Raw genomic sequence first — 25,481 nt, forward strand, 5'->3', positions numbered from 1 at the left:
AGAGCGGAAATCCAAGATTTCATACCTGCCACAAGATATTTGCCGAAGAGTTTAAACAAATTTTCATGTGGTTGTTGGAATTTTATGGTTTGGTATACCCACCAAAAAAATGTGCCCTTATATAAGTGATTAGTGCGCAAAATATTAAGAATGGTTTTTCTTTTCTTTCTTTATTTCTTTTTCAGTGCTGCCCTTAGGAGGCTCCGACTTTGGGCCGTTGCTACCGTGCTGCCATACTCGAGCGGGACAAGGTGCGCTCAAAGCCCAACGCGGGGAACACCCACACCCTGACAGTATTCATATTTGATTATTTCTTTTGTTCAATTGTATGATATCATTATTTAGTCAGAAAGAGTAATCAAAAAACAGCCCAATTCTAAACAAAAATTCCGTACGAGTTTTTTCCCTTCTCCCATTCCTCGTATTCTAAATAAAAATTCCTTGTAAGTTTTTTCACTTCTCCCTTTCCTCCTATTCTGAACAATGTTCGAAAAAGCGGAAACCGGTTATGGAAGAAAAGTAGGTATTATGAATGTGAGGGAGAGGGAGATTTCTTTGCCATTTCATAGGAGTTTTCACTTGTTAAATTAAAGGGAATGCATCAAAATAGTTAAAGGAAATTGGTTCTTTTAAGAAAGAACACTTATTTGTACAAATTTGTGCAAAAATATGTATGTATTCTACCACAATATTCTCACTGTTAATACAACAACAACAACCATAATATTCTTTATTTTAAGTAGAAAAGTATATCATAAGCAACATAAGAGCTCTTGATATATTTGATGCAGCCATACAGAAATTGCGCAAGGATTTTTATGAAGGCTTAAATAGATTTCAGCATATGGCGAAAGGCGAACTCAACTCGACTTGGCCGCCAGAAAATTGCTTTGCTGAACGAAAGCAGGCAACCCCAGCGGATTTGTGTTATCCCGCTGTCTTCTTCTTCTTATGCTCCTCTGTTGATGTTGCTGTGGCACAAATTCATTACTAATTTCAGTGAATAACACATGAAATGCAATACTGTGCATTGTTTATATTTTGTTTCTTAGTTTCAAACAAATTTGCAACAATAATTAAACTTTTCAATTTTTTAAACGAAATAAGAAATGCGCAACGAAATTTCAATTCACAAAACAGCTGACTTCGTAAATTCGAAATTCCTATTCCCCAATTATTCTTCTCCCTAGGAGAAAAGAATTGGAGGAATTTTTCCGCGGGAATAAAAAAATCCGCGAGAACAAAATTCCGCGAGAATATTCAGAATTGGTCTGAAATTGTATTGATATGTAGAAAATTCAAAATTTAATAGCCTAAATGCTGAGTGAGTTGACTTCAATATTCATTTCTAGTTATTTCAATACAATGATATTTTATGTATTTTTAAATAGCTTAAACTTGCACTTTAATTTTAACTTGCTCACACTGCAAAAACCAACTAATACTATAACCTCACTTTTGAAGGTGTTCTTAAAGAGTACATTTCGAATACAACAAAAACAAATATACCTTTTAAAAGGCTCTTCTAGTAAGAGATACAAACGACACATTTGGTGACAAACTTTTAACTTTGATTTTTTATTTTTGGCCTATGTAACCGACCACTGTGCGTTGGCGGTCTTTAGCCACGCTTATAAAAAATTACCCTGGCCGGTCCATTAAAGGGGTGGGACCAAAATCAAATGCGTGCAAAATCCCTTTGTATACACAATGTTTTTCAGTGGACAACAACATTACAACAAACACATGAAAATCGCCAACTTCAACTGCAAATACATATCTCCGCACAGAGAGACAATTTTTCTTTTCAGCCTTCGGATTATTCAGCCCTATTCTTGAATCCAACGTATACTCGATTTTCGTAAATTCTACGAAAGTACGTTTACTGAATCCATCGTAAGTTCGAAATTCGTAGAAAGCCTTCACTGAACACACTCGAAATGTCAAATCGTAGTTTCGTACAAATTTTCTACGACGCGTATCAGTTTGCGGTAAAAAGTAAAATCATTAAAAATTCAGAATAAAAAGGGATATTAAACAAATAAAATGTAAGTATATTATTAAAAGTGATATGTATACTAATTAAATTACAATCTATTGTTATAATAGGTGAAAAATTGTCACAACTCGCCAACAATGTTCCCGCTTACTAGACCTATTGCAGCAGCAACCTGAAAGTGCCCAAAGGAGGAGGTTAACAAATTTTGGGAAAACATTGCAAAGGAGCTAAATAGTCTTGCGCCACAAAGATGCAACTACCTGGAAAAAAGTAATGCTTTTGTAATACGTATACATGTATGCATATCGGCAACATAGCTTCACAGATTTGGAGGAAGGCTTAAAGAATTAAATTAAAATTTAATTACTAAAATATTTATTTTAATTTTTAAGGGTCTTATAATAATAACAACTATTACAAAAACTATAAAACATGTTTACACCCTGAAACTTATATTTTTCGTAGAACTTTCTTTTTACGCTACGTTCGTCATATCTAAGTGTATCAATTGTGGACATAGCCGCGTTTGGAAAATTAGTAAGGCATCTTTCAAAACTTTGGAAAATGTGGTCTGACACATCGGAGAGTCAAAATCTTTTCCAACTCCATGCTGATAGCTGCCTTCCGCAAAAAAAACCTAATACCGATCCCAAGCGTATTATAGGACTCATTGAAGATGACCCACCGAACGGTGTACTTCCTTCATTGATTACACCGAGCACGTAGGTAAACGCAGCCTTGTTTAGGCGGAAAGTTTTTATAAAACTAAATTCTTTAAAACCTGTATAAGTTCATTAAAACACGGATCCTTTCACTTACATAGCCTCTTCTAATTTCAAGGCTCCTCCCAATTTTTAAATCACGCCTTTCTTGCTCATTTTCTTCTAACAAAGCTGCAAATGATATAGAATCCATTTTAAGCACTAAACTTTTTTTTTTAATGATATAATGCAATTTTAAACTAAAATTTAAGTTGAAATTTTTTATTTACAATCGCTCAGCTGACTTCGAATAACCAAAATTTGACATTGTATGTTGGCAGCACTTTTTTCGGTTTCACATGAGTTCAGTGATAGCAAATTCTTCGTATTCGTAGGGGAGGGTTGTATTCGTAGATTTTCTGCGACGGATTCAAGAATAGGGCTGATTGTTGTCGGGGTCAATACGCGTCTTTTGACACCTCTCTCGATATTCTTGGTAGCGTATTAGCAGTCAACCTCTGTGCTAGACTTTTACCGAAAATAAAAAATTAGTTTATGCTTAATCAGAATATCACATATGAATTACAAAAACTACAACTTATAACAACTGCCAACAGGCAGTTACTTTTATGTCTCTATTTTATTGTAAGCAAAATTTCGAAATTAATTATTAGCACTTCATAACTACTATGGTATTATTACACAGTTGTTGCTGAATTGACGCTATTAAGGACACATACATATGTACATACATTCGTTATTTATGTACAATACTATTCCTCATTATTATAAGCATATGATTTAATGTGTTTTTTTTTACTTTGAATTATATTACATAAAATCTATTGAAAAGGACAAATAAATAATCATTGTTGTTTGCGTAAAAGTATGTACGTATGTATGTATTACACATATATATTATTCAATTATTTGACCGCTTGTTGTGCCTCTTTTTTCGAATTAACCAATTCTACAAGTTCCTTAACACGACGCAAACAATCCTTTTTACTCCTATTTGGTATACACTCTGCTATTCGATCCCAACGTTCAGGTGTTGTTATTGGATAAGTTTTAATAGCTTGTTCCAACAGCGCTTGTTCTTCCTTTGTCCATATTTTTGATGTTGTTGGTGTTGTGGTAGTTGGTTTATTTGTTGTCGTTTTAGTTGCTGCTGCAACTGTAGCACTAGCAGTCTTATCATTATCAGCACGCTGTTCCTCTTTATTGCCATTTGTAATTGGTGCCGCTGCCACCGCCGTTTTATTCGCATCGCCACCGTCTGAATGATTAACCACATGGTTTGTACTTGTTACTGGTTGATTCACTGTAATATCATTACATGTTTGTACGTCCTTTTTCGATTTATTAAAATTTTCGAAAGCAGTATTATTAGCTTGAGTTTTAAGTGAACTTTTTGAAAAATCACTATTTTGCATTGCTTTTGCCTTATTGAGTACATCACGGGCATTCACTGCTACATCTGCAGTGCTATGTTGATTAATGAAAGCTGCAATAACATCCCAACGCTGTGACGTACCCGCTGGGAATAAATTAACAGCTTTAATAAGTAATTGCATATTTTCATCATTCCAAATATCGACCTTCTTCACATCTTTTATATCATTCTTTGTGGCGGAGGACTTCTTTTGTTGATTGCTGACCATCTCCAATTCAGCTGTAATTTTACGTTCAACTGTTTTTAAAGCAGCAAAGAATGCATTTTGACCTTTCTTCTCAATATCTTTATTAAGCTCTTGTAATTCATTTATATTGAACATTTCACATATCTTCTCAACACCTTCCATATTTTTGAGTGTCTCTTTATCGTTATTACCATAGTATTTTGATTCTTTTAATTTATCACGTAACGATTTTCGTTCTTTCTTCAGTGCTTTTTTCTGTTGCTCCTTTTCGATGCGTATTTGTTCAATACGTTTTTGTTCAGCTTTCTCAGCACGCTCTTTAGCCCATTGCGCCTCACGTGCTGCGCGTTCCTGTTCAGCTTTTTGCGCTTGCGCGGCATCCATTTTAGCACGCTTTGCTGCTAGTTTTCGTTCTTTTTCTTCATTTTTAAACTTTTGTATACGCTTATCATTATTATAGGCTAAATCGACTAAAGCACGTATACGCATCATTTCCTCTTTTTTCCTTTTTATACGTAACGCTTTATTCTCCTTTTCAATCCAACGTCTTTCATCACGATCTTGTCCTTTTTCTTTATCCTCTTCATCCAAATAACTAAATTCACGCCAAGATTTGAATTCATACCAAAAACTATAGAACTCTTCCACTTGTTCGCGTGTAGAGCTGTCATCACCAAATTTTGGCACATTCTTCTTTTCGCTCCAACGTGCATTCAAATCAAAACATTTATTAAAAATCCCGTAAATGTTGTTGTCGATTTCTGGTTGCGTAGGAAATGAATCATCAAATTCGGGATCAACTGAGTCGTAAGCGCGTCTTGTCTTGGGCGTACCTATTGCACATATAGATAAATATGTTTTAAAAACGAAAATAAAATCACTTAAATAAATTTCACTATGATCGCACTTCCTAAAAAATGTTTTACATAAAAGAAAATACAATTGTTTTTGTTTTTATCGGCCTATTGATAAATGATTCAAGGTTCGATTCGAGCTCAAGGCCAGAACAATATTTTTTTTTCTAATGATAATTATTGTTATTTTTTACTTCCTTTATATTAGGTCGGTTGAATATTTGTCCGCTTTTCATACAAATCTTGCAATCGATTTTTAAGTAACTTCTCATTGAGCTACAAACGTGAAACTTTACACATAGGTTACAACATCGTGACAATGCAACAAAAGGAAAACAAATCCTTTAGGTGGCACACGGATCGAAATAATTAGATGCGAATTTGAAAATTTTCAAACCAGCTTTTAAGTAACTTCTCGATGAGCTAGAGACTTGAAATTTCAAACTTAATTCAGAGGTCGATGACAGCCGCTGACACGATACAAAAAGATTCGCTAGGCGGCGTAAAGGATGAGATATTTAAAAAAATCGTACGAAACGGAGGGAATTTTGGGATTGAGCTACAACTGTAAAACTGTACAGATAGGATAAGACGCAGAGAAAATTTAAGAAAAGGAGAAAACAATTCCGTTAGTGGCGCACGGATCGAAATATTTAGATAAGAATTTGGAAATTTGGTGTTTTGAGATCAGTTTTAAACTAACTTGTCATTGAGCTACAAACATGAAACCCCAGAAACAGGTTAAGACACCGTGACAAAGGAACAAAAGGAGAAAAAAATTCCGTTAGGTGGCGCACGGATCGAAAAAATTAGATAATTTGGAAATTTTAAACCGGGTTTTAAGTAACTTCTCGATGAGCTAGAGGCCAAGAATTTAGAGCTTAATTCAGAGGTCGATGACACAATACGGACTGATATATTTAGAAAAATCAAACGGGAGGGAATTTTGGGGTTTGATTTTTTTATGTAAGTTCTCATTGAGCTACAAGCGTAAAACTTAACAGATAGGTTAAGACGCCAAGAAAAGGAGAAAACAATTCCGTTAGATGGCGCACGGATAGAAATATTTAGATACGAATTTGGAAATTTGGAGTTTTGAGATCGATTTTTAAGTAACTTCTCATTGAGCTACAAACATGAAACTCCACAGATAGGTTAAGACGCCGTGACAAAGGAATAAAAGGAGAAACAAATTCCGTAAAGTAGCGCACGGATCGAAATAATTAGATAATAAATATTTAGATACGAATTCCGACATTGGGAATTAAGAGATCGGTTTTCAAGTAACTTCTCGGTGAGCTAGAGACTTTAAATTTCAAACGTAATTTAGAGGCCGATGACAGGGAAAACATAATAGAAAAGGTTTCTTTCTTTAATAGATACTTTATTGTATAGATACAAGTATTGTACGCATTCTGAATTAATAAAAGTAAGTTTTTCACCCATAAGGCAGTACTCTTTTCCACCTAGAACTGAAAAGAAGAAAACAAAAATAATATAAAAAAATGTTAAGCACGTCCTTTATATACATAAATGGACAAAAATTTGCGACAAAATCTCTCCTCATATAAAGACATATTCTTGCTAAAATTTGATTTTTAAATTTTGACATAGAAATTGCAAAAATATTTATGAGAAGTAAAAATATAAAGGTGGAGCGCAGTTGACTGACTAATAATATCTCCTTTCCTACCAACTTTCCAATCGAAGTAATGTGCGCTCGACTTTTATATTTTTACTTCTCATAAATATTTTTGCAATTTCTATGTCAAAATGTAAAAATCAAAGTTTAGCAAGATAATGTCTTTATATAAGGAGACATTTTTCGTTAATTTTTGTCCTTTTATATAAAGAAAGTGCTTAACATTTTTTTATTTTATTTTTATTTTTTTTTAATTTTTCTATTATTGAAAAATTGTATTTTGTTGAATCGAACCTTGAATCTTAAAAGAAAATACTACTCCGAAATATTTAACTACTACATTGGACCGGATAAAAGCGGGTTGTTCCAGTACTTAAACCAAACCATTATGGGAGCAAAATACATATGTTGGGGCTGACATAGGCAACTGGTCCATTACAGCTGTCTTGCCGTAAAATATTAACCAGTAGTGGATTTCACTAACTTTTCTTAAGATTTTCGCGATCGATATGTTGGCGAATCGATAGCTTTAAAGATTTTGATATTCAGTGGTTAACTTTTTATCGATATTTGTTAAACTTTGATCAACTATTGAGCTAAATTATAGAAATAATATTAAGCCCTGGTTTTTCAGTACAAGTTCAACTCAGTTTGTGAGTTAAACTACGCTTAAACTTATTCTGCAGTTTTTCGGTCTACTTTAACTGAAGTTTAAGCTGAGCTTAAGCTGCCGATCTGGCAGGTTTAAACTCTTGTTATTTGCGCTCGTTCGAAATGGCGTCGAATATACCCAACAAGCATTTCGGCTTGAGTACCATTAGAGCTCATATAACTTGGCATACTTCTCACGAGTTGTTTCGAAACAGTGGCTCAACTCGAGAATCATAGCGTACTCAGCAAAAGAGGCAATTTTTTATTAAGTAAAAAATGTTATTACTGAAGTTGAAAAAATGTTATTAACAACTTGTGTTTCTCTAACTGAACTCAAATGTTAGATTCCATACTACAGAATTTACACGAAAATAAAATGAAATATATATAATTAAAAAAAAAAAAGAAATGTAAGGCGCGATAACTTCCGAAATTGTTTTAGGCAAAGCTTCTCTTCCAATCTGCGTCGTGCCCCTTTTAATTTTTCCTACAAATTGGCGGGACGGAACTTACTTGTTTTATTCCGACTCCGAACGGAATCTGCAAGGTAGATGAGTTTTCACCGAGCGCTTTTCATGGCAGAAATACACTCGGAGCGCTTGCCAAACACTGCCGAGGGGCGACCTGGTTTAGAAAAAATTTAAACTAATTGAAAACCCTTGTTTATAAAATTTTGATGTTGCTTTGCCCGGGGCGTGAAACCAGGATCTTCGGTGTGGTAGGCGGAGCACGCTACCATCACACCACGACGGCCGCCTATTTAATTTATTTTTGCTTAACTACGCTTCATTACTGCTATCAACTAGGTGTATTTCTCACAATAAACAGCTGTTGGTTTTGGTGGTACCACCTTGGAAATTTTTTTCAACTCCACCTCAACTCGATATGCAATGTAGGATATCAACTGGAGAAATGTGTTGAATATTCATTTGAGAACTGTACATTTCCCAAAATCTCTCGATATTAGGATAATAATTGGAAAATATTATTGAAGTTGTACATCAACTCAAAAACTTCTCATTTTACAAAACTTCTCAAAGGTTGGATAGTGATTGGAGAATGAAGTTGGATATTAACTCGAGAACTATCTGGTTTAAGAATAATTAAATAATGATGTTGGATACTACTTCCGGAACTAGATATATATTTCGCTGGAGAATTTTTTTCCATGTTTGTTGCGTAAACAAAATCCAGCTGTTGCCGTATCTACAAATTATCTAGATAATAAAAAAACCAATGTTGCCGCACAAAAAAGCATACCCCAAAGGCGGCCTTAAACTGTGACTGAAAAACTCCATAGTTTAACTGGAGTTTAAATTTGACTAGAGTTTAAGCAAACTTAGTTTAAGCTTATCTTAACCAACTACTGATAAACCGGGCCTAAGATGGCAAACGGCATTACCTGGAATGCCATTATTCTCCCATTAAAACTAATAATAATGATCACTTCGTTAACCATATTAAAACTGAGTTAATGCATAGCATAATCGTTATCGTAAGCGAAAAATCATTAGTTAAAGTCCCGAAAAATCGCACCGTTAAAAGTTGGTGAATTCCACCAAAGGTATCTTTTACACGAACCGCATAATCACGCAAAATATACTCTACGGAATTTTGGTTTAGCGATGGCAATATACATACTAATTAGGATGTGCGCGACGGAATTCCCCAGATAATTCAACCTGAGCATCGGTAGTAATTCAATTCAAATTTTCTTCTTTGTGCGGCCAGAATGAATTCTCACACAATAATAAATCCACTCATCCAGCTTTTTTGCTTCGTTCAAATTCGCTCAAATATGTCTTATAAAAATTTTTTATTTTTTATTTTAATTAATTTCCAATTACGATTTTCATACTGTCGATATTAAAATGAAACAAGTAAGGAAGGTTAAGTTCGGGTGTAACCGAACATTACATACTCAGCTGAGAGCTTTGGAGACAAAAAAAAAATCACCATTTACGAAAATGAACCTACGGTAACCCTGGAATGTGTTTGTATGACATGGGTATTAAAAGAGTAGTTTAAAAGGGAGTGTGCCTTAGTTCTATAGGTGGACTTTTCGAGATATCGCCATAGAGGTGGACCAGGGGTGACTCTAGAATGTGTTTGTATGATATGGGTATCAAATTAAAGGTATTAATGAGGGTTTTAAAAGCGAGTGGCCCTTAATTGTATATGTGAAGCCGTTTCCGAGATATCGACCAAATGTGGACCAGGGTGACCCAGAACATCATCTGTCGGGTATCGCTAATTTATTTATATATGTAATACCACGAACAGTATTCCCGCGTATTCTACGCGTCCCCTATATGATCACCAAGTCTAAAAATTACTCACTGGAAGAAGCTGCAGGCCTGCCAAAATACTGCTCTCATAACCGCCACGGGCTGTCTTCTTATGTCCCCCGAACACCATCTACATAATGAGGCGATAATACTCCCCATCAGGGAGAGAAATGAGATGCTAACCAAACAGTTCCTGTTGAATTTCCAGAAACCTGGGCATCCCAACAGACATCTGATTGACGAGCCAACACCGCCTAGGGGCTTAAGGAGTCATCTCGTAAGCATTATGAGGAAATACGGCATCTGACTCAGCCGTATGAAGCAAAAAAACACAAGCACGTCCTCATTGAACTCCACAAACAGGCGTCGGACCTTTATGCCAGGAATTGCGCGGTGAATCCAGTACTCAAAGAACAGTACCTAAAACTTGCGGAAGAGGAACGCATACTCCCCAGGGAAACGCGAGTCACTCTAGCTCAACTTCGTTCTGGATACTGTAACAGGCTAAACTCTTACCTATCCAGAATCAACCCCGACATAAAAAATGTATGCCCCGCTTGCAATGTGTCCCCACATGACACCAACCATCTCTTTAATTGTAATGTGGAACCAACGCCTCTAACACCCCTTTCATTATGGTCCACCCCTGTTGAAACAGTAAGTTTCCTTGGACTCCCGTTAGAGGATATTGATGACAATTTGTGATCGGTCGCAGCTATTAGGTGGGGCGAAGCACTGCTACAACAACAACAACAACAGTATTTCCGCCATGATTCCAAGGGCTGTTGATTTCGCCCTGCAGAACTTTTTCATTTTCTTGTACTTAATATGGTAGGTCTCACACCTATTTTACAGTCTTTTCTAAAGTTGTATTTTGAGTAAAAAAAAATCAATCCCACCACCATGTTTCATCCCTTTTTTCGTATTTGGTACAGAATTATGGCATTTTTTTCATTTTTCGAAATTTTCGATATCGAAAAAGTGGGCGTGGTCATAGTCGGATTTCGCCCATTTTTAATACCAAGATAAAGTGAGTTCAGATAAGTACGTGAACTAAGTTTAGTAAAGATATAGAAGCTATGCCCTTAGGAAATTTCACAAGGATTGGTAAATTTTTGTTCGACTTATGGCGTTAAAAGTATTCTAGACAAATTAAATGAAAAAGGGCGGAGCCACGCCCATTTCGAATTTTTTTTTATTTTTGTATTTTGTTGCACCATATCATTACTGGAGTTGAATGTCGACATAATTTACTTATATATTGTCAAGATATTAAATTTTTGCTAAAATTTTACTTAAAAAAAATGTTTTTTAAGAGTGGGCATGTTCGTCATCCGATTTTGTTAATTCTTATTTAGAATACATATAGTAATAGGAGTAGCGTTCCTGCCAAATTGCGTCATATCTTCAACAACTGCCAAATTACAGCTTGCAAAACTATTAAATTACCTTCTTTTAAAAGTGGGCGTTGCCACGCCCATTGTCCAAAATTTTGCTAATTTTCTATTCTACGTCATAAGTTCAACCCACCTACCAAGTTTCATCGCTTTATCCGTCTTTGGTAATGAATTATCGCACTTTTTCGGTTTTTCGACATCGAAATAGTGGGCGTGGTTATAGTCCGATTTCGTTCATTTTAAATAGCGATCTGAGATGAGTGCCCAGGAACTTACATACCAAATATCATCAAGATACCTCAAAGCACGATAACTTGAGTTTACGGACGGACGGACGGACATAGAAGTCTATATCTGTCTCGATTAGTTTATGTCGTTACAGGGTACCGTTATGCGAACAATATTAATATACTCTGTGAACTCTGCTCAGCTGAGTATAAAAATTGGTATTGGTTTTATATACATAAATCAGACCGCTCCTTCAAGTTCATTTCGTGTCTACGAGGTCCAGGAGGTCACAGATAATTCGAAGATGTTTCACATTGACCTCAAAAAACATTTTCTCAAAGTTTTTAAGGATTTGCTGCGGATAACGAGCGGATCTTTACCGAAAGTGAGTCCGGTACTCTTCAATAAAGCTCAGATAAAATCATAATATCATACGAGAACTTAATAATAGTACAGACCTTGTTTTTACATCGAGTCTAGTTCAATACCGTCGTCTTTATAAAGAATGTGGTTATCTACATACATTGTAAGAGAAGGGGCGCGAAAGGCGGTTGGTCATAAGCGCGGATGCATAGCCCATTTTTCTCAGACCATGCGTCCATAAGTTTCAGCATTCCCATAATAGTAGAGCAGGGAGGAACCTTTAGAAACTCTAGGTCAACGGGCTGAAGCAAATTTGAGGAACATTATGAAACAAAAATGGGTCCACCCAAAGATGTTGCTACTATAGAAGAACCAACAACTTCCTACCAAGGCAGTGGTCTCCAATTTGAAAACTGTGGCTGTATGAGTAAAACTTAAATCATCTTATTGGTAGTGGTTTAGTTGTTGATGAAAAATCAATGTCGTAAGTGGCGACTAAAATACCAGATCCAAGGGGTAGTGTAGCGCAACCCTTCAGGTTGCCAGCGCAATATATAGCTTCTCCAAACCCAATTGTCAACCTCACCTATCCGCGGCGAATCCTGTTTCACTAACAGGTGAGGCTCAGGCGACCCCAAGCTCCTCATGGAACTTGGGGGTGGGAAGGGAGGGATGGCCTGAAGGTTTAATGTGGCCATATAAATCGTTCCCGAGATGGTCGGGCTAGCACCTTAATGGTGCTGTGTTACCGGAGCGTAGCGGACCTGTATCCGGCAAAGGGCCATCACATCGATAACACTCCCCAAAGCCTTCGGGGAGCAACCTTAAAAAAAACAACAACAACGGCACTTTATGCATGCAAAAGAATGATATCGCCCTAGGGTATGTAGGCTATCAGTGCTTAGCATAACGGGAACCATGAACTGATGCACTGCATGCAATTCTGCACATTCCATCTGTAGACCTGGTGGCAGAGAACATAGCGTTAACAACTGCAACCAGGCTCGGTGCCTCGGGGCAGCTTGTGTGCAGTTCATACAGTCATAGTAGCGTAGCGTCTTCAAATATTGAACAGACAGTTCCCTACCTGCGCTTCGATAAGTGTGTTAAGAGTGTAAGCAACCCCTGGAAAATACTGAATAGGGAGAAATAAACATCGATATTGAGGCCTGGGCATTATATAATATATGGAAATGAAAAAGCAGATGAGCTAGCTAAACAAAGTGCATCGCTCGAAACTTTTACCGTAGATGTTCCAATCAGATTGGGCGCGATTACAAGAAGGCGAGAGCTGCAAAGGTTCATGTGCAGGTCTTACAACCTTAGAATGACAAAGTTACTCTTAATCATTGAAAAGAGTTCTTGTTTTTTTCTTCATACTGCTGTGTTACCACATTAATTCTGAATGGGTATTTATTCAGATTGAACATTGTTATATTTAGTTGCGGAGTCGCATCTTTACATGAAGCTTTGAACAAACTCATGCAGCCCGGTTCTAAACAAAAAATCCTACTTTTTCCCTTCTTCTTCTAAATAAAAAATCCTTGTGAGTTTTTTCAGAACTCCCATTCCTCTTATTCTGAACAATGTTCGAAAAAATGGAAAACCGGTTAATGGAGAAAAGTAGGTATTATGAACGTGATTGAAAGGGATATTTCTCTGCCATTTTTTAGTTTTTTCACATACTGAATTAAAGTGAAATAAAGTGCATCATAATAGTTTAAGTTTACTGTTTCTTATACGAAAAAACACTAAAATGTACAAATTTGTGCTAAAATACATTAAGATTCTACCACAAAACTCTTTGTTACATTCCAAAAGTATATTGTTACGAATATTAGCAAAACTAAGGGGTGCTGCTATCTCTAGGCCGATGCTAAGCAGTGACGTGAATTCACATCAATAATTCAATCATTATGTATCTACATAAACGAAACAATAATTGCGTCTACACATATGTACCATGTACGTATACGAGCAGCGGAGAGTCAATGCACAAACACATGCATATATCTGAGATACTCCTGAAAGTATGCAATGAGAGAAGCTATAAAATCGTGCAATTGTAGTTACAGCTGAGAAGTTTGAGAGCTGATGGACTAGAAGATTCTGGCAATGGAAGCACCTAGAAGATGCGAACGTTGAAATCAGAGAGTATAAAAGGCAGCAAATGTAGAGGCGCTGGAATTCAGTTTGAGTTGAGCTATCAAGCAGTTATTGATTAAGCACGCAATCTGGCGGGCAATAGTAGAGTTTTATTTGAACGATTTTGGCATATGACGAAAGTGGAATTCAATGGAATGGCGTGGCCCAGAATATTGTTTTCTGAATGCAAGCAGGCAACTCCAGCAGATTTATGTTATCACGCAGAATTCTTCTTATGCTCCTGTTGTTGTTGTTGTAGCAGTATGCTCTTATGCTCCTCTGTTGGTGTTGCTATGGCATCAATTTGTTACCTCTCTGAAGTTGGCAAGACAACTTTTACGTGGAAAAAAATTACCTATTGGCAAAATTGCCGTAAATTTGCGGTAATTTATCCGTGAAACAAAAAAATTTGCCGTGGCCATATTTTAGAAAATACAGGGTGGCACGCCAACTTCACGTGAAGTTAGCGTGCCACCCTCAGAAAACCACCTTAGAGACCAGCTAGGAAAATAATTCTTGCACACGAATTTGCCGTAAATTTGCCGTGGATAAGTGGCATATTATATAATTTCGAAAAAAAAAATTTAACTTTTTTTTATGGTGCACCGCCAACTTCACGTGAAGTTAGCGTGCCACTTTTCGAAAACCACCTTAGATACCAGTTAGGAAAATAATTCTTGCACGTGAATTTGCCGTAAATTTGCCGTGAATTATCCGTGAAACAAAAAAATTTGCCGCGGCCATGTTTTAGAAAATACAGGGAGGCACGCCAACTTCACGGGAAGATAGCGTGCCACCCTCAGAAAACCCCCTTAGAGACCAGCTAGGAAAATAATTCTTGCACACGAATTTGCCGTAAATTTGCCGTAGATAAGTGGCATATTTTATAAATTCGAAAAAGATAATTTCAAATTTTTTTTATGGTGCACCGCCAACTTCACGTGAAGTTAGCGTGCCACCCTCAGAAAACCACCTTAGAGTCGAGCTAGGAAAATAATTCTTGCACACGAATTTGCCGTAAATTTGCCGTAGATAAGTGGCATATTTTATATATTCGAAAAAGATAATTTCAAATTTTTTTTATAGTGCACCGCCAACTTCACGTGAAGTTAGCGTGCCACCCTCAGAAAACCGCCTTAGAGTCGAGCTAGGAAAATAATTCTTGCACACGAATTTGCCGTAAATTTGCCGTAGATAAGTGGCATATTTTATAAATTCGAAAAAAATAATTTCACATTTTTTTATGGTGCACCGCCAACTTCACGTGAAGTTAGCGTGCCACCCTCAGAAAACCACCTTAGAGGCCAGCTAGGAAAATAATTCTTGCACACGAATTTGCCGTAAATTTGCCGTAGATAAGTGGCATATTTTATAAATTCGAAAAAGAAAATTCAAATTTTTTTTCTGGTGCACCGCCAACTTCACGTGAAGTTAGTGTGCCACCCTCAGAAAACCACCTTAGAGGCCAGCTAGAAAAATAATTCTTGCACACGAATTTGCCGTAGATAAGTGGCATATTTGATAAATTCGAAAAAGATAATTTCAAATTTTTTTTATGGTGCACCGCCAACTTCACGTGAAGTTAGCGTGCCACCCTCAGAAAACCACCTTAGAGTCGAGCTAGGAAAATAATTCTTGCACACGAATTTGCCGTAAATTTGCCGTAGATAAGTGGCATATTTTATAAATTCGAAAAAGATAATTTCAAATTTTTTTTATGGTGCACCGCCAACTTCACGTGAAGTTAGCGTGCCACCCTCAGAAAACCACCTTAGAGGCCAGCTAGGAAAATAATTCTTGCACACGAATTTACCGTAAATTTGCCGTAGATAAGTGGCATATTTTATAAATTCGAAAAAAATAATTTCACATTTTTTTATGGTGCACCGCCAACTTCACGTGAAGTTAGCGTGCCACCCTCAGAAAACCACCTTAGAGGCCAGCTAGGAAAATAATTCTTGCACACGAATTTACCGTAAATTTGCCGTAGATAAGTGGCATATTTTATAAATTCGAAAAAAAAAAATTTTTTAATTTTTTTTATGGTGCACCGCCAACTTCACGTGAAGTTAGCGTGCCACCCTCAGAAAACCACCTGAGAGGCCAGCTAAGAAAATAATTCTTGCAAACGAATTTGCCGTAGATAAGTGGCATATTATATAAATTCGAAAAAAAAAATTCAAATTTTTTTATGGTGCACCGTGTGGTAAGTGGCATATTTTATAAAAATATATAGGCGCATAGTCAAAATAAAATAGGTTTTAAATTTAGTTACAGCTTTTTGATATAATTTTCTATGAGCTATCTGTCAAAAAATCTGCAGCTAAATATAAAATCTATTTTATTTTGACTATGACTATGCGCCATAGTCTTTGCATGTTCCTTCATAAACCATTCCAATAATGCCGCTTAAAATATGAGTTACATATGTACATCTGAGCAGAACTTTATGATGACCTGTGCATCACTTACGAAAGATTTTTGTATTTGAGTTAGGTAGAAAGCTATGCAAATTTTCTGCATTATGCCTGCTATGGTTTCTATGCTCAAAAGAGTGTCAGGATGGAGCATCCGTAACGCGGGAAACACCCATACGCTAAGATAAATAGATAACAGTAGCGATCCTTTTCATCTTTTGATGCAACAGTTAAGGGTAAAAAAAGCTGATGCCAATGTCTAGTATTGTACATTTGTACAAATATTAAACAGACACAAAAAACGCCTGCGGTAGCGAACATAGTGGAATGTATTCTACAAACGTCTGTCTGTTTTGTTATGTATATGCATATGCTTCGTACAGAGTCCTTGGAATGTGTGGTAATTCCCACGCAGTTGATAAGAGCTGAACAGCCTTTGGTGCAAGTCATGGCGGAACGATACAAGGTGGCCGCATCGTACAGCTGATTATAACCTTTTTTTATTTGATTTGATACATCAACTTCCGACGCAGTACGATTTTGACATTTGTCCATCGAATTTACAAAAACAAAGTACATGGAATTCTTATTTATGTATGTAGGTATGTCACCATGCTGCCACCTTGTATCGTTCCACCATGGTGCAAGTATTAAGACCATAAAAACAGACGCCGACGCCACGGCGCGCCGCCTGGGTTATGTTGTTGAAATGTTTGTGGTTGTATTAGTACAGTGGTCACCAAAATGAAAACTGTGGCTGTGTGAGTAAAACTAAAATCATCTTATTGGTAGTGGTTTAGTTGTTGATGAAAAATCAATGAGGTAGAACATATGCACGAATGTTTGTTAACAAACAAAAATCAATTCGTAAATATGCTATACAAATACTACTTTATTATTTAAACAAAATAAATTGTTAACATTAAACCATGAAAACATTCTGCGCATGAGCGTTTGTTTGCAAAATACTTTTTCGCAAATGCGCAAATAATAGCCTCATCCGATGTTGCTACTCTGCTTGTTAAGAACAGAAGTAGTTCAAAACTTTAATTTTCTGGGAAAACGCAAACGAAGTTTTATTTTCCCATAGTTTTATTATAACAAGTAAGGACGGGACTGTCTTCGGCTATGCCGAAGACTTCATACCTTTCATGAATGGGGCTGAACAATAATCTTATCCCGTTCGTAATCTCCGAATAATTGGATGTATAAGATAAGAAATATCTAGTGAACAGATCTACATACCTAAACGATTTTTAAGATAAATATAAAATAAAAAATAGGTAGGTACTTTGTGTGAGGATGCAAAGTTTCAGGTTTTTTGTGGCCTGCGTGTAAAAACTATGACTACGAATCACGTATTTCAACAATATATGACGTAAACGTAACTATTTGATGAAATGTTATGAATTTTGAAGCTTCTAGCCGTAAAAAAGGGGCAAAAAAATACAGTTTATATGGGGTATATAATATATGTACCACCGATCTCTATGATTTTTTCAGACAACAATATATGCTATACACGTAAACATTTGGTGAAATTTGAACGTATCTAAACGATTTTTAAGTAAAATAGGTAGGTACTTTGTGTGAGGATGCAAAGCTTCACGTTTTTTGTGGTCCACATGTAAAAACTATGACTACGAATCACGTATTTCAAAAATGTATGAAGTAAACGTAACTATTCAAGGTTCGAATCGAGCTCAAGGCCAGAACAAAAATTTTTTTCTAATTATAATTATTGTTATTTTTTAATTTTTCTAAATTTTGAAAAATTGTATTTTGTGTAGCGCAGCATGCCTAAAGCGTACTGATGATGAAGACCCTTCGAAATGGATCTATCTGCGCAGCTATGGCAGGTTGTCTTAAAAAGTTTCTACTTACTATTCCAAAAACAAAATACAATTTTTCAAATTTAGAAAAATTAAAAAATAACAATAATTATCATTAGAAAAAAATTATTATTCTGGCCTTGAATGATTTATCAATAGGCCGATAAAAACAAAAACAATTGTAAACGTAACTAATTGATGAAATTTGATGAATTTTGAAGCTTCTATCCGAAAAAAGGGGCAAAAATGACAGTTTATATGAAGTATATAATATATATACCACCGATCTCTATTATTTTTTCAGACAACAATATATGCTATATACGGAAGCATTTGGTGAAATTTGAAGCTTCTAGCTGTTAATATTGGGCCGAAATCGCAAAAAAAAATATATATATATACTATATATACATACTATATATACCATCATATATATATTATATATATCTCTATGATTTTTTGACACAACAATATATACTATATACGTAAGCAATCGGTGAAATTTGAAGCTTATAGCTGTTAAAATGGGGTAGAAATTGCGCAAAGTTTCTTATCTGAACAATCGGTTGTATGAGATATATAATATGTATACCACCGATCTCAATGATTTTTTCAGACAACAATATACGCCATATACGTAAGCGTTCGGTGAAATTTGAAGCTTCTAGCTGTTAAAATGGGGCTAAAATTGCGAAAATATATATATATACTATATATACCACCATATATATACTATATATATCACCGATCTGTATGATTTTTTCAGACAACAATGTATGCTATATACATAAACATTCGCTGAAATTTGAAGCGTCTATCTCTTAAAATAGAGCAGTAATTACGAAAAGTTTCTCATCTGAACAATCGGATGTGGGGGATATATACTATATATACGACCGATCTCATCAATTTTTTCAGGCAACAATATGTGCAATATACGAAAGTATATGGTGAAGTTTGAAGCTTCAATCTGTTAAATTGAGTAAGATATTACAAAAATCCTCTTTTTCTGAAAAATCGGTTGTATGGAGGATATATGCTATAGTGGTCCGATCCGGCCGGTTCCGACAAATGTCTAGTCGGACACCCAAATACACCCGCTCACCAAATTTTATCAAGATATCTCAAAAATTGAGGGACTAGTTTGCATACAAACAGACAGACGGACAGACGGACATGGCTAAATCTACTCAGCTCTTCAACCTGATTATTTCGGTATACTTAATGATGGGTCTATCTATTTTCCTTTAAGGACTTACAATTTTGGGTTTCGTGACGAAATTAATATACCATTTCATTTTCATGAAAGGTATAAAAATAAGCCTGACGACAGCGATGGCGATCATTTTTGTCTCTTTAAGTATATTTTATACGTTCTCATAATCTCATCAGCCGTTTATTTAAAAAAAAAAATAAATGTAAGGCGCGATAACCTCCGAAGAGATCTAAGGCCGAGCTTCTCTTCCAATTTGCGTCGTGCTCCTCTTGATTTTTCCCTACAAATTGGCCGGACGGGACCTACATGTTTTATGCCGACTCCGAACGGCATCTGCAAGGCAGATGAGTTTTCACTGAGAGCTTTTCATGGCAGAAATACAATCGGAGCGCTTGCCAGACACTGCCGAGGGGCGACCCCGCTTAGAAAAATTTTCTTCTAATTGAAAAATCTTATTTCTAAAATTTTGATGTTGGTTTTGCCCGGGAGTTGAACCCAGGGCATACGGTGTGATAGGCGGAGCACGCTACCATCACACCACGGTGGCCGCCGTCGTGGCGTTTATTTAGGTATCATAAAATCTCGAAATATGAAAATTTTGTGTGTAAACCACAAGATGTCTGAAATCATCTTTTAAAAATTTCTGTTTTAGAAGGATAAATTGTTGAAATCGAACTTTTGGCATACATATAGATAAATGTCTTTCAAAAATAGAGGTCTCAATGTGAGAATGTTTTGCTTTTTACTTACATATATGCTATCGGTGTTGACGATCGGATTGTTGTAAACAACGAAAAAGCCAATTGAGCACGTGTGAAGGTCGAACATAGTTACAGATCTGCCTGTGACCGTTGCAATAGGAAATGCTACATACATACATACTTTGTTCCTTTTTAGCAGCAGTGATTAAAAAAAAAATTACACACATGAAGTAAGCGAACATGGCAAGGTTATATGCATATGTATGTACAAACGTACATGACCGCAACTATCCACTTAGCTGTCCTATTTGTAATACATAAGTATGAGGAGTATAGATAACATTTTCTAAGATCTGTTCCGCAGCCTTTCTCTAGTTTACGTTGTATTTTACGAAATTGTTTACGGATTTTTTTTGAAAGGGTTGAAATTGTTACTAAAGTGTGGTAAGTGCGATGACAAGTGTTGATGCCTATTGAAAATGGAATGCGATGACAAGGTCTATTGAAATGGCACTCATATATGTACCTAAAAGGAATAGAAATTGGGTTACCCAAATCACTATCGTATCATTCTTTGATTTAGACGGTTTAGTTTCACTTAGCAAGTGCGCGAAATGTTTTATTACAAATTTTAATATTTACATATATGAACAATGGCTTCACGTCCCCGCGGTAAACCGTGCAAGATTGACTCAACTTTTTTAGCCAGTCGAATTCTTTTTTTTAAGAATGAAATCATAAAAAATGGGGGCATAGTTAGTGCTACAAACGAAATATGGAAGTGTATTTCCAAGGAAATGAACTTAAGTGCATCCACTCTTCATTCCTATGTAGTAAATAATAGATATAATTTAAGAGACCATATTTATGGAAGCCAAGTTAATGAAAGTGTAGAAAGTGAATTTCTGGTAGAAAATAGTAAAAGTCAGAGCTTGAATTCCACTGTATTATCCGTGGACCAGTATGAGACATTTTCATTCACAATCAATAAACGCACCTTTAATGAAATGTTAAACGAAATATCATATTACACCTTAATTAATGGAAAAAAACGACGGAGGGTAAAGACTGTGTTGCAACCCAATCTGTGGAGTGATGAAATTTCCAGAGCTATTTGGAATCATTCTAAACTTAAACATGGTTTTAACTTTAAGTCGCATCACGTCACCAGAGATGGATCTGCCGGAAAAATAAAAAGTAAGCATGCAGTTGGCGGTGCACCATAAAAAAAAATTTGAAATTTGAAATTTTTTTTATTCGAATTTATAAAATATGCCACTTATCTACGGCAAATTCGTGTGCAAGAATTATTTTCCTAGCTGGCCACTAAGGTGGTTTTCTGAGGGTGGCACGCTAACTTCACGTGAAGTTGGCGGTGCACCATAAAAAAAATTTGAAATTTTTTTTTTCGAATTTATAAAATATGCCACTTATCTACGGCAAATTTACGGCGTGTGCAAAAATGATTTTCCTAGCTGGCCTCTAAGGTGGTTTTCTGAGGGTGGCACGCTAACTTCACGTGAAGTTGAAATTTTTTTTTCGAATTTGTAAAATATGCCACTTATCTACGGCAAATTTACGGCAAATTCGTGTGCAAGAATTATTTTCCTAGCTGGCCTCTAAGGTGGTTTTCTGAGGGTGGCACGCTAACTTCACGTGAAGTTGGCAGTGCACCATAAAAAAAATTTGAATTTTCATTTTCGAATTTATAAAATATGCCACTTATCTACGGCAAATTTACGACAAATTCGTGTGCAAGAATTATTTTCCTAGCTGGCCACTAAGGTGGTTTTCTGAGCGTGGCACGCTCACTTCACGTGAAGTTGGCGGTGCACCATAAAAAAAATTTGAAATTTTTTTTTTCGAATTTATAAAATATGCCACTTATCTACGGCAAATTTACGGCAAATTCGTGTGCAACAATTATTTTCCTAGCTGGCCTCTAAGATGGTTTTCTGAGGGTGGCACGCTAACTTCACGTGAAGCTGGTGGTGCACCATAAAAAAAATTTGAAATTTTTTTTTCGAATTTGTAAAATATGCCACTTATCTACGGCAAATTCGTGTGCAAGAATTATTTTCCTAGCTGGCCACTAAGGTGGTTTTCTGAGGGTGGCACGCTAACTTCACGTGAAGTTGGCGGTGCACCATAAAAAAAATTTGAAATTTTTTTTTTTCGAATTTATAAAATATGCCACTTATCTACGGCAAATTTACGGCAAATTCGTGTGCAAGAATTATTTTCCTAGCAGGCCTCTAAGGTGGTTTTCTGAGGGTGGCACACTAACTTCACGTGAAGTTGGCGGTGCACCATAAAAAAATGTGAAATTATTTTTTTCGAATTTATAAAATATGCCACTTATCTACGGCAAATTTACGGCAAATTCGTGTGCAAGAATTATTTTCCTAGCTCGACTCTAAGGCGGTTTTCTGAGGGTGGCACGCTAACTTCACGTGAAGTTGGCGGTGCACTATAAAAAAAATTTGAAATTATCTTTTTCGAATATATAAAATATGCCACTTATCTACGGCAAATTTACGGCAAATTCGTGTGCAACATTTATTTTCCTAGCTGGTCTCTAAGGTGGTTTTATGAGGGTGGCACGCTAACTTCACGTGAAGTTGGCGTGCCACCCTGTATTTTCTTAAATATGGCCACGGCAAATTTTTTTGTTTCACGGATAAATTACGGCAAATTCACGGCAATTTTCCCAATAGGTAATTTTTTTCCACGTAAAAGTTGTCTTGCCAACTTCAGAGAGGTCAATTTGTTACTCATTTCAGCCAATACCATATGGAATGCAATACTGTGCTTTCTTTATATTATATTTCTCAATTTCAAACAATTCGCAACAATAACTAATTAATCTTCAATTTGTTAAACAAAAAAAGAAATGCGCAACAAAATTTCAATTGAAACCAGCTGACTTCGAAAATACGAAATTCCTATTGCCCACTTATTGTTCTCCCTAGGAGAAAAGAATTGGAGGAATTTTTCCGCGCGAATAAAATTCCGAGGGAATATTTAGAATTGGGCTGATGTAAAACAATTTCCCATTGATTTCACTCGGTATATTTCCAGGGCTCAAGCTTAGATGACCTTGATCTAAATTAATAAATGGACGTGTAAATATTGATGCAACGAAACACTCCCTCTGGTCCTATCCCTTCCACGGCCTAACTTAAGACGATATTGACAGCAATTTATGAATGAATGCGGTCGCCGAATGGTATTAAATATTAAACTAGTAAGAAAGAAATTAGAGTTGAAAATAGTAAAAAAAAAACGCGCTTCTACATAATGAGAATAATTTGGTAGCATTCTTAAGACTTCTCCTTCATGCAAATGTACTCCAGAACAAGGTGGACGCCGACTTAATGTAGTGTAGCAGACTTAATGTAGTGTTATTTCTTATTCTTACTTAAATACAGGATTGTATTGGAATGCAATCATTTTCAGAATCAAAAAAAAATCATGTACCATGCATTAATAAACTTGAAGCAATACCCGTATCAATATTTATATTGGTTGACATCACTCCTTTCATCATGCCAAGATCTGCGCAACGAAATCCTTTGGGGATTTATTTCTAATTTTGACAACGCATATATTCCACTAAACCCCCAATTATGTTCCTGCATACAATAATTTTTGGTTTCCCTTACTAATTTATTCAGGCATAACCTAATCTAAAGTGATTAAATACCGAAGAGTCTCATTAATTGTTTACCAATTGGGAACATACCTAGTATTTCGTAAGCTTTTGTTATACAAGTGAAGTAATCATCATCGGTATTAACGTCTTCGCCTTTAGCTTTTCGTTTGTCTGGATGATGCATTAGTACCATGCGTCTATAAGCACGCCGTATATCATCATCTGTGGCATTAAATCTGTACGAAAAACAAAGAGTTCGCGCAATTTTTTACAACTTACTATACACATACATATTACAAATTGTTTTATAGTGCTACTAACCTTAATTTTCCTAATCCAAGTATTGCATAGTGATCATGATCTTTCCATTCTTTAGGATCCAGTGACTTTAGATAATCTACATCGACAGCGAATTCCTCAGGTAGCTTGTCTGTCGCATCGTCGTCATTGCTCTCTGTGGCCTCCTCAGTGTTGGCGTTATATCTTTTTGAATTCAGGTATGACGCTCCAACACGTTCGACATTTCTATGGCTAAATGTGAATTCGCAATTTACCTCCATAAACTCCAACATTTTGTGCCGAGATCAACAATAATTTTGAAAAGAAATATATAAGCAAATATACAGGGCACACAGCTGCCTGGAGGTGATTTGTAAATGTCAAAAAGAAAAAAGGAACAACCACGAGTTGGAACGTTGTTGCCAGATCGCAATAAATACGTTTATAAGTTAAGGCCGCGGCACAGCCCAATTTTTCATATAGAGGCGTTTTACAGAGAATTTTTACACAATTGTATGCGTAGTACCCGATATCTCTCCTATCGCTAGTAGGCAAAACGCTTGAAGCCATTTTGCTCCCTAACTTCAAATCACATTTGCAGCTAGCCTGTCATCAGCATGAATTTACACTAAAATATTTTTGTTGCTGGAATTCGATACTTGCGGAAGAGAGGGAGACGACGGGACAGTGTCTTAGAACATCAAAGCTTATCTGTCCGGTCAGGCGATGCAAACCTAGAAATCATCAACATCTACATCCCTCCTGCCACCTGTTCCTAAGTGGGCAATAATCGCATTATCTAAGGCGATTTCAATGCCCATGACGATCTATGGCATTCAAACTTGCAGGCAGACAGTAGAGGTGAAATGTTGGCGGATCAAATAGAAGAAACGACGTTCTGAACAATAAACGGAGACGCCCCCACACTTATGGTAGGAATCTGTCACAGTTGGCCGGATATATCAATCGTGAGCGCAGGACTCGTCAACTTGCATCCGATGGTAACATTGACATCCTACCATCTGCCTATACTTATTTCACTCGAGCGTACCGCCGACTTCACCGTCACAGAAAAACGCACTTTCATAGACTTTAAAAAAAGAAAGTGGGGCGAATACAAATCCTTTACAGACAACCGCTTTGCTGCCCTCCCTATCCGAAGTGATGCCCGCCAAGGGGAGCGTGCTTTCTACAAGGTCATTAAAACCGCCTCGGCTCGCTTCATTCCCGCCGGTAGAATTCCCGAAATTCTGCCTCACTTTCCGGCGGAGGCCACATTTTTACCGAGAGAACGTGACCTTATAAGACAGCTCGATCCCGGCGAACCCCAAATAAGGGACATAAACCAACGCATCAGATTGCTTGTGGATGAACACAAGCGGGCGAAATGGGAGGAGCACCTAAGCGGTTGTAACCTCTCTGCCGGTGTAGGTAAGCTTTGGGCCACCATCCCTATCGAATCCGTCTAAG

At 36.4% G+C, this 25,481-nt stretch overlaps 3 protein-coding genes across 3 annotated transcripts in view; 1 reads left to right on the plus strand and 2 right to left on the minus strand.

The window, feature by feature from the left end:
- The window catches only part of Sk2 (Sphingosine kinase 2), a 133,172-nt gene that overhangs the window by 81,136 nt on the left and 26,555 nt on the right, over window positions 1-25,481 (minus strand). The gene's annotated exons all lie outside the window — the stretch shown is intronic.
- On the minus strand, window positions 3,299-24,401 carry LOC137253928 (dnaJ homolog subfamily C member 2). The gene is made up of 3 exons (XM_067791532.1): window positions 24,054-24,401; window positions 23,823-23,968; window positions 3,299-5,176 (listed from the first exon to the last, which is right to left on the minus strand). The coding sequence occupies exons 1-3, from the start codon at window positions 24,302-24,304 to the stop codon at window positions 3,627-3,629; spliced, it is 1,947 nt and encodes a 648-aa protein (XP_067647633.1). The 5' UTR covers window positions 24,305-24,401; the 3' UTR covers window positions 3,299-3,626.
- The window catches only part of mthl14 (methuselah-like 14), a 37,281-nt gene continuing 32,330 nt past the window's right edge, over window positions 20,531-25,481 (plus strand). Inside the window, exon 1 of the mRNA XM_067791540.1 lies at window positions 20,531-21,274. The gene's annotated coding sequence lies outside the window, so the exon portion shown is untranslated. The remainder of the gene's footprint in view (window positions 21,275-25,481) is intronic.

Source organism: Eurosta solidaginis, chromosome 5 (genome assembly GCF_040869045.1).
Source record: "Eurosta solidaginis isolate ZX-2024a chromosome 5, ASM4086904v1, whole genome shotgun sequence".
NCBI lineage: Eukaryota > Metazoa > Arthropoda > Insecta > Diptera > Tephritidae > Eurosta > Eurosta solidaginis.